Source organism: Patagioenas fasciata, chromosome 20 (assembly GCF_037038585.1).
Source record: "Patagioenas fasciata isolate bPatFas1 chromosome 20, bPatFas1.hap1, whole genome shotgun sequence".
Lineage (NCBI taxonomy): Eukaryota > Metazoa > Chordata > Aves > Columbiformes > Columbidae > Patagioenas > Patagioenas fasciata.
Genome location: NC_092539.1, coordinates 8441357 through 8451364, shown reverse-complemented (window position 1 = coordinate 8451364; position 10008 = coordinate 8441357). Strand labels below are relative to the sequence as shown.

The 10008-nt window shown below is 50.8% G+C and overlaps 1 protein-coding gene across 1 annotated transcript; it reads left to right on the top strand.

Annotated features, from left to right (window-relative positions):
- Positions 1-2084: 2084 nt before the first annotated feature.
- Positions 2085-9762, top strand: MYMK (myomaker, myoblast fusion factor). The gene is made up of 5 exons (XM_065853669.2): positions 2085-2345; positions 5067-5181; positions 7185-7333; positions 8008-8124; positions 9156-9762. The coding sequence occupies exons 1-5, from the start codon at positions 2211-2213 to the stop codon at positions 9300-9302; spliced, it is 663 nt and encodes a 220-aa protein (XP_065709741.1). The 5' UTR covers positions 2085-2210; the 3' UTR covers positions 9303-9762.
- The last annotated feature ends 246 nt before the right edge of the window (positions 9763-10008 follow it).

Here is a 10008-nt window from a genome sequence, read left to right as displayed (position 1 = left end):
GAAAGAAGAAGGAAAAACCCAACAACCTGTGGAATGTTTTCTCGCTCCTGAGAGCTCCAAGCCTTCCCTGCTCAGGGGAGCGCTCGCCACAGCTGGCACTTGCTGCATCCAGCAGCCAACGGGGTTTCCTTTGCAATGGACTCCAGCTGGATTTTGGGCAAAGGATGGGGATGAGGGGGATGTATTTAACAACTGCTTGATCATATTTTTCAACTGATGCCCTTTGGCTTGTTGCACAACCACCACCTTTGCATGTCCTTGCAAATGGTGGCATGTTGAACAGCTGCCATGTCCTTGCAAATGGTCCCACGAGGGTGAGAAGGGCTACTTTGCACCCAGACATCAAAGCTTCTCCTCACCAACAAATTTTGAGCTCTGTTTTCATCTCTCTGACACCAAACTCACGACAAAAAAGCAGGGAAGACACAGTTTGCTTAGCAGAGTGGCTTGTGCAACCATCTATCCCAAACCCCACTCAAAATCCTCCCACAGACAAGCCCGGCCGTGCAGCACAGAGCAGCCCCAACCACCTCCTCTGTCCTAGCAGTTCATGCAAGAACAATATGGAATAACAAATGCGTCTGAGGATATGGGATAGAAAAGGAACAGGGCATTTCGGGGTGTGCTGGCACTCGGCTCCGCTTCCTGCTCAGGGCTGGACATGTGGGGAGAAGCAAAGAATTTATGTGCTGGCTTGGAGGGATTAATTTTCATGGTTGATAGGGACACTAGAGTTTTTCACTATTTATCAGCAGACATTCAGTTTTGCAGGGACCTGTAGTAAGTTTATGGCTTCTCCAGGCAGGAGGGCGGCTGGAGAGGTGGTGTGGGCAGCGTGGAGCCCCCAGGCTCTGCGGAGGGATGCTGCCTGCAGCGCCCAGGGAACGTGGATGGTCCCAATGTCAGGCAAAACCAGGAGCCCTACCCAGCTCATCTCAGCTGTGCCCTGGAAGGCTTTCTCAGCACAGCCCTCTCGGGTCAGTGCTTCCAGGCTGACGTGCCATTCTGACCGCACACACAACGCCCCCGCGCTCCTCTTCCCGGAGCCCTTCAAACTTAGCTGGAGTGGTTTAAAGAGCATTTTTCCTCGGTGCATGCCTGCCTTTCCACCAGACCCCCTCCCGGGGGACACAGGAGCCCATCCGGCCTCAGAAATAGATGGTAGCTCATATCACAACTCGCAGCCTCCTCCCCAAACCCGCAACCACAAAGGCTGTTGCTTAAGCATAACATTCCTGCTCCCTGCGTCCCGGGAACAGCTGTACCGAAAAGATGCCGAGAATCCCTGCGAGGCTCCAAGGAAAAGATATTAACCCAGGAGGGAAGCAGCAGCGATATAATAAAAAGTCATAATAAAAGAGAGAACTCACTGAGTGGATTAGCAGCCCAAACGCCGCTTGGCTTTTGGTCTCCTTTTCCTCCAGCTTTTCTGTGCCGCACGGTGATCTGCTCAAATTCCTCCACCTCAGAGACGCTCAGCTCCTGAATTTCAGACACATCTCCTGGATGTGTCCACACTGCAAAGCCTAAGGGCATGGCTGAGAAACTCAACCGTACCCAAGTGCATGGGAAGGCACGTACGCATGTGTAGCAGGCGTCAGACGCTGCACCACACAAGCTCCCAAATCCTGTGTGCCACTCGAGCAGAGCCACCAGCTCCAGGTCTGCCCTCGCGGGGAAATAAAAGGCAGGTTTGGAGCTTAGTGTGTATTTCTCAGGTACAGCAAAGGTAGCAGGATACATCCTGCTGTTTTAAAACCTCCCAGTACCTTCCATGTCCTGGTTGTTCCCTGCTTTGTGTCAGTGCAGAGCAGTGGATGGTGACCCCGGCTCGGCACGGGGGCAGTGGGATGCAGGGGTGGGGTGTCCCCATGGCAAGCAAGCAAACCTGCAGCCCTCACCCTTTGCAAACCTAGGTTGGACACCCAGCAAAAGGCATGCAAGGGCAACATTCCCCTTCACTCCTTTAGAAACAGCCAGGGAGGCACAGAGCATCTGCCGTCTGGAGCCACCGGCTGCCTCAAGAATGTCACTGTTGGGGAGAGACAGGAGCGAAGGGGGTGGCAGCAGCAGCTGTTCCCTGCCCGCAGCCCTCCTGGCCACGCAGGGCATTTAAATTTTGAAGCACACTCTCCACGGCTGTTTTCTCCAGCGTCCTTGTCCAGCTCACAGAGACCCCGTCCCGGGAGCCACCAGCCACCGAGGCACCCATGGGTTCACTGGTGGCCAAGCTCCTTCTGCCCACCATCAGCACCTTGGTCTTCCTCCCCACCATCAGCATTGCGGCCAAGCGGCGCTTCCACATGGAAGCCATGGTTTACTTCTTCACCATGTTCTTCGTGGCGGTAAGATGTCCCCATACCCACCCTGCATGTTTCATCCCCCTGCATCAGTTCTCCGCTGGGAAGGGCAGTTGGATCCCACCCAACAGCAGTGAGCGTGACCCCCAGAATATCCCTTTTCAGGTTTTTTCCCACCGTGTGCAGTGCTGAATAACTGATTCTTCAGTTTAGGATGTGCTAAGGGGTAGCCCTACACAGCCTTAATGGTGTTTTATGGTTGTGAGGTTAGGGAGAAGGTCTGGATGCAAATCATTCGCGATGTTTTGGAGTTGGTTTTTCTCTTTGTTTTACAGCTGGTAAGTGGCCATGCTGAATTTGGGATTTAAATTGTATACAGAGTCTCTTGCTACGCTTCTGTCATTTTCTCCAAAAGCACACAGTTGAATTATTGATTTTGCAATTGCTAACTGGCCATGGGAGCAATGCTGGAGTCAGGGGAGTTTCTTCTGCACTGGGAAAGACTAAAACATGCTGCTGAGCTAGCAAAAAAATGAACCCTCCACCCTGGCAGAGCGGTTTGAAAACCTGTGTTTCACCAGGCTCAGAATCACCCTGCCTTCTCTCGCATGGGAATAATAAGCTGAGAAATCAGTTGTCTCTACTTATACAAATTAATTCATATTCCCGCTCCTTGCAACAAGCTGCCCTGTGCATTGTGTCGCTGCTAAGTGCCTCTGTACACACATCGATTGAGCACCTAAAGCATTATTTCCACTGGAAAAAAGTATTCTATTTATCTCCATGGCAATGCTCTGCTAAAGAATATGAAGGAAATAGCCCAGTAACCCAATCAATATACTGTTTACCTCTTCTCGCCACCCATCTCATGAGGATTGTCACATCCCTTGTACAGAGACAGGGAAACTGAGGCAGGGAGTAGATAAAGCACCTTTCTGGTGTGAAAAGCTTTTCTGCAGCAGCCAGGGCTCTAAACCAGGCCAGTCACTTCTTCCTAAGGATCCACCATTTAAACCTCCAATTAAAGCACAATGTGGAGGGAGGGGGTAAACTCTGCCAATTCCAGAAACACTACAGGACTAGTTAATAGAAAGATCCCAGCTGAGTCCCTGCTCCAGCTCCCTGGGGAAGCCAGACAGCCACTATTTCATTTTGCATCGGCTTTGTGTCTGCTCCACCTCCCCGAGAAGTCAATAGGAAAACTGGCACGTGTTTTGAGGGAGGTGGAACAGGTCCTCACCGAAGAGGTGGAAGAGGCAAAATATCTGAGGGAGGGGAAGGGAAGGGAAGGGAAGGGAAGGGAAGGGAAGGGAAGGGAAGGGAAGGGAAGGGAAGGGAAGGGAAGGGAAGGGAAGGGAAGGGAAGGGGAAAAGGGAAGGGGAAAAGGGAAGGGGAAAAGGGAAGGGGAAAAGGGAAGGGGAAGGAGAGGAGAGGCGAGGAGAGGCGAGGAGAGGCAAGGAAAGGAAAGGAAAGGAAAGGAAAGGAAAGGAAAGGAAAGGAAAGGAAAGGAAAGGAAAGGAAAGGAAAGGAAAGGAAAGGAAAGGAAAGGAAAGGAAAGGAAAGGAAAGGAAAGGAAAGGAAAGGAAAGGAAAGGAAAGGAAAGGAAAGGAAAGGAAAGGAAAGGAAAGGAAAGGAAAGGAAAGGAAAGGAAAGGAGCTGCCAGCATGGTCGGGGGTAGGAAGGGCAGCAGCTGCTGCTGTTGCCTTTCTTGTAGCATCCCACTCCTCCTCCCCCTCACCAGCCAGTGAAAGCACATGTTCATCACAGACAAGTGCTGCAACACTGGCCAGAAACACACTCTTTGTCTTCCACCCTTTCTCCTCCCTATGTCTGGGCTCCCCGAACCCCATCTCAAACTGAGAAAAGAATTACAGCTGTGGCGCGATCCTTTCTAGAAACCACAACGAGCCAAAGGACTTGCAGTAATTCCCATTATAAATAATATCAGCATCCCCGCTGGGCCATGACAGCCGGGATTGTTCCAAGGGCATCCTGCCAAGCAGCGAAGGGACTTCTTCAGAAACAGCGGAGCGCGCTGGGGCTACCACGAGAAACCTCGTCGGGCTGAGCGCTCGGAGGAGAAAGCAAACACTGGGAGCACTCTTCTGATTGCACTGGAAAATTTCTCTTGGCTTGGTTTGCATCTATGTTGCATGACAATGGTTTTTTTTTTTTTTTGCAAATAACCCAATCAATGAGCTAATGGGCAAGAACCAGCGGCTTTTAAGGGAATGTATTAATGAGTGAATTCCCCAGTATTCAGACTCTGGCCATATAAACCCTATTTAGCCTGGACAGTGACCTGGCATCTATACACATTTAATCAGGACACTCATTTTGAATAGTTTTACAAGGATCTTTCGCAATTACAACCATAACCTCAGAGTCCTCCTGCTGGAGAGGACATCCCCACGCCGCCCGCGTCTCGCCTCGAAGCAGCTTGGTCATCAGATTGCAAATTCTGGCAGAGACCAAGAGGCAAACTAAAGCTTGTCCACAAATAACTTGTACTAAGAGAGAAGAATGCTGATTCTTGAGCAATTTACAATTAGGAATGGTGACATTATATCTCAAATACATTCATCATTGTATGTCAGTGACCTGGGGGTATTTGAGACTGCTCTGTTCCTGGCTGGCCATCCTTTCAACAGCCGTGCAAAGATTGTTTCAAATCAGTTGATAAGAGCCTTTATGTTAACTGGTCTGTGGGTAATGGGTAAGGAACTAGTTTTCCAATGCTTTTCTTTGTATTTTTTTATTTAATAGATTTACCACGCATGTGATGGCCCCGGCTTATCAGTGCTGTGCTTCATGCGCTACGATATCCTGGAATACTTCAGCATCTATGGAACAGCCCTGTCCATCTGGGTGTCCCTGATGGGTAAGCACCGCTCTCTCAAGCTTCCCCCCGAGCACCAACCTTGGCAGGTTGGGCAGGATTTGTCACCATCACTGGTGGGACGGTCAGTGGGTGAAACCCCTAGAAATGCTGTTGCCTTTGAGCTGCCATCTGCAAGACTTAGCCCTGAGACTGGCCTTTTGGAAGTCATCCCGTGCTATGGTTAAATCTATTTTTATATAGTTCATGCCCTGGAAACCCATTTCTGTCAAGTGGGGTCTAGACACACATAAAAACTGTCCTGAGTGGTGGCTGGGGGAGTTTGGCTCTTTGGAGATAAACAGAGCTCTGGCACCGGGTGATTTTTCTAGTGGGGTGTTCCTACACCTTCACCAGCTCTTATGCATGTCCCGACAACAGCAGAATTATTTATTTCAAATTGGCAAGTAACACATGTAGCTTCGTGCTTTAGTTCAAGGCAGGGCAGTGCTATGAGATGACGTAGTTTGAAACCTCACGTAGTGGGGAATCTCCCATTTCTCCTCATTTTCCCCATACTGAGCCCATCAGTTTGTCCTGTCCTGACTTGGGAGCACTAAGAAATGCAGAATCTGCTGGTAGCATGGAAACCCAAGTGATTTAGTCAAAGCAAATGTATCTTCCTAGTTTATCAAAAGCCTAGTCTGGGCTGACAGGAAACATCAGATCTGCTTAGAAAAAGCAGAAATACATTTCACTTCCTTTTTATTTAAAATTCCCCACCTACTATTGCCATATTATTCAGTTTTCCTTTTCCCATATTTCCTTCACTTTCTTTTTTGTTCCTCATTTTGTTCCTCATTTGCCACTGAAATGAGGTGTAATAGAAATGGGAAAAAAAATGACAGAACTAAAGAAGGATTAAAACTTCAAACCTATTATTTTCCCATTTTGCCAACATGATTTTTGGAGTATTTCTGGCAGGAGAAGAGAGCAGGGCAAGGGGAGAGAGATGAGGGGATGGTCCCTTTCGATAGCAAAGGCTTTGCTCAGCAGATTCAGACTCCCACACTGTCCGCAGTGCTCTCTCTGCTCGGCTAGAAAAGGCAATGAGGCAAATCATCTCCAAAGGGCATTTTCAGAAGATAACAGCAATGTCAGGGTAGGTCAGAGCCGATCCAGACACTTTGGCTCCTTGCAGCAAAATTCAACTTGATTGCTTCATTACTGCATTCAAAAACCTTGCAAAAAAAAGTACAAATCGCAGACTACGACGTTTAAAATATTGACCCCCAGGGAAACAACAGAGATTAAAATGCGGACATTATCCCTTAGCCAAACTCCCTATAAAACCACGATCCAAGGACATGGAAGGTGTGGTGACTGCAGCCCAGGGAAGCCTCTCGCTGTGGCTTGTAAAGCCCGAGCGCACATGTGCGGACGCAGACCCTCGGGCACGCTTCCCGGAATGCAAATCCAGGACAGCCATAACACAGCTGTGCAAGCTGGAAAAGCATGGAGCCCACTGGGATCCATAACTTTTATCAGTTATTACCCCATCCTGTGCTAAACAAAAGCCTCTAATAATTTACTCGCACCGGTGACTTCCAGCTCGCAAACCCGCGGCAGGTGCCAGCAGGGACGGGCAGTGCGGTCCCCACGGCAGTGGCGAGTTCGGTCCTCATGCTACGAGTGATGGAGGGTGCAGTGGGGAGAGCCGGCCGGTTTGGGAAGGCTGGAGATGTGGGATGAACCCAAAAGCTGGTGATGAGCTCACCTTTTCTGGGTCAGGGCAAGAAAGAGATACACAGGTGGGAAACCTTTAGCCTCCACACATAACACTGAGTAAAAGATCTCTGAAATCAGCTCCTAGACCTGCCACTCACATGCCTCAGGATGGCTCACTTTTCCCCTATGTGCCTCAGTTTCCCCAGCTGGGGAGGGCAATCAGACATGGATGCAGTGCTGAGGGTCTCCAGGGCAGGGGGGACAGACCCCAGGGAGGCTTTAGGGGAGCAGCCAAGGAAGCGGGGGGGCTGAGCCGATGCTCCCTGTGCTCGGTGCAGCCCTGGCAGAGTTTGACGAGCCAAAGAGATCGACCTTCGTCATGTTCGGCGTCCTCACCATTGCTGTGAGGATCTACCACGACCGCTGGGGCTACGGCGTCTACTCGGGACCCATCGGGACGGCCGTCCTGGCAATAACTGTGAAATGGGTACGTAGGGAAGGGCACCACGCTGGGGATTTGGGGGATGCTTGTGGTGGGGAACATCACTGCTCCTTCAGGCAGAAGACAAGCAGTCAGCAAACAGCCTTTGTGATAAACGCCAGATTTGATCGGTCTGAGCAATCTACTACATCTCCTGTCCCTGTGTTTGGAATCAGGAGGAAGGTATTTATGGAGTTTTTACAGCTACTCAGAGGCAGAGGGGTCTGGTAAACTGCCCCAGGGCTGGTAGAAGAAACACAGTGATAAAATGGGAAGGAATCTGCCTGTAGTCTGCCTGAACCTGGCTGGCAGCTCCTGGGACATTCGGGGACCGTGGCGTGTGTCCCACACACGGCAGACGCTGTGACAGGGGTGGGAGCATGGGGGGCAGAGCCATAACTGGGAAAGGAGAAGGATTCAGTGATGGGACAAAAATTGCAGGAAGATGCTGCTGAGTGTCACAGAAATATAGTGATACAAGTCCCAGCTACACATCATCACTAAGCCACATCTAACTGGCCAGCAGCTAAAATCTAGTGGCCACAACAGGGAAGGGATGAACAAGGAGAGGACTGAGAGCTTTGCCTGGTTTTATTTCAGCATTCATGAGATGTTTGGGATGCAAAGCAGGGAGCTAAACCCAGGTGAATACACTTAGGGTGCTCTCTCTTTCCTTCCAGCTCCAAAAGATGAAAGAGAAGAAAGGGCTCTATCCAGACAAGAGTGTCTACACCCAGCAGATTGGTCCTGGCTTCTGTTTTGGGGCATTAGCGCTGATGCTGAGGTTCTTCTTTGAGGTTTGCACATTCCCTCACTGACTTTACAAGGTGTAAAGGATGTTACCGCGATAGGAAACTTCTCCCTTCACAGCACTGGGCAGCATCCAACCTGGACAAAACCCAGTTCAGGTGCAGGTCTCCAGGTTGGTGTGCCAGGGTCTGGCAGAAGGGACAAGGTCCCCAAACTTGTCCCCATCCCAGCCTCTGGCCCATTAACCGTGGTGTGGGCAGATGTGACAGCAAGTGACATGCAGGGTGCTGCTCACTCTCTTTTCCCCCCATTAAGCAAGTCACAAGGTCACAGGCCGTGCTCTCTTCAGCTATGCACGTCCTCAAAAAGGTTTTGTTGAATGCAAGTGGGGTTGTTTTGGTAACTGGGCACGGGTGACTTAAGGACACCTTGTGGAGCCACGGCAGGGACTGGATACAACCCAGGCATGGCTAGATCCAAAACTGGCTCGTGCCAAATAAAAGCCTCTCAGTTGACTCCCAGGGGCACTCGATCTCGTGTTTATAACCTTTTGCTCTCACTGCTGGCCAGTCCGCCCATCCTGTGCAAAAGGGTCCATCTGTCCCGTGCACGGAAGGCGCTAACCCCCGACAGAGCTGCCGGTGACGCCCGCACTCAGCCCCTCGGTTACAGCTGCTCTGTGCATTGGGAGCTGCTAGATACAACCTCACAGTCATCCCCAAGGATTATTTTTCAAAGCATTTAGTAATTGCAAATTCTAGCAGAACATAAAAATGTCACTTAGCAGCAACTGCCTCCCCCCGCGCTCCGGCCTCTCCGCCGCGTCCTTTGCGGGGTAATGAAACACTTCATTCAAAAATTGGGAAATGTGCAAATTGGAATGTGTTAAATCCACTTTGCTTTTCTTTTTTTAAGGTTGGGAATCCTTTCTTCTTTGACAGCAAAAGGAGGCAGAAGGCTCCGAAATTCTTTTTCTATTCCTTTCCTTTTGGCTACTCACAGGAAGTTAATGTTTTGCACCAAACCCCATTGCTCCCACAGCCCCGGCAGATCTCGCTAACGCTCTCCCCGTTTGCAGGAGTGGGATTACACCTACGTGCACAGCTTCTACCACTGCGCCTTGGCCATGGCCTTCGTCCTGCTGCTGCCCAAGGAGAACAAGAAGGCCGGGGGCACCGGGACCCCCGCCAAGCTCGACTGCTCCACGCTCTGCTGCTGCGTCTGAGCGGCCCCGGGTGAGCAGGGCACTTGGTTTTCTGCTCCTGGGGTGACTGAGAGGTGCAAGCAAAAGCAAGTGCCTTTCCTCGGGGACACCGGCATCTTTCCCCACCAGCTCTGTGCACACCCTGGGCTTTTCTTCCCTGGAAAGGCTTCACCTTTCCATCGCCAGCCCTTGCAGGGGCTGTGCTTGTTGCACAACCAGCTTTCTCCCTGGAGAAGCACTTATCTGGGCTGTCACCTGTCCCCAGCCCTGGGGGACATTTGCATCCTCAGCCCATGTCCCCACCTGGGCTGTCCCCTGCACCAGCCTGGGAGGACCCGAGTTGTCCCCTCCATGGAAATTTGCCTGAGCACACGAGGCTTCGTTTGTCACCTCTGATTAACAGAACCTGTATTTTTGTGAGATATTTACTATTTTATTTATGCGTTCTCCTGATGTAAATAATATATACTAACAAAAAAACTTTGCAAGCCAGCATTTCTTAAGCGGTGCAAGAAATTTTCCAGCTCAGCTCCACTCGGTCAAGGGCAGATGCTGGCCCCAAAGCCAAGCTCTAGGCACGGCCACCCCCGCCCCTGCCCACAGCCCGCTCTGTCCTGGATGGAGCTGCAACATTGGGCACTTTGTCCTTGCGGAGCTGCCCGGGCAGCACAGGCAGCAGGTGCGCTTGTGGAGAGCATCATTAGTATGGAAAACACATGGAAAATGA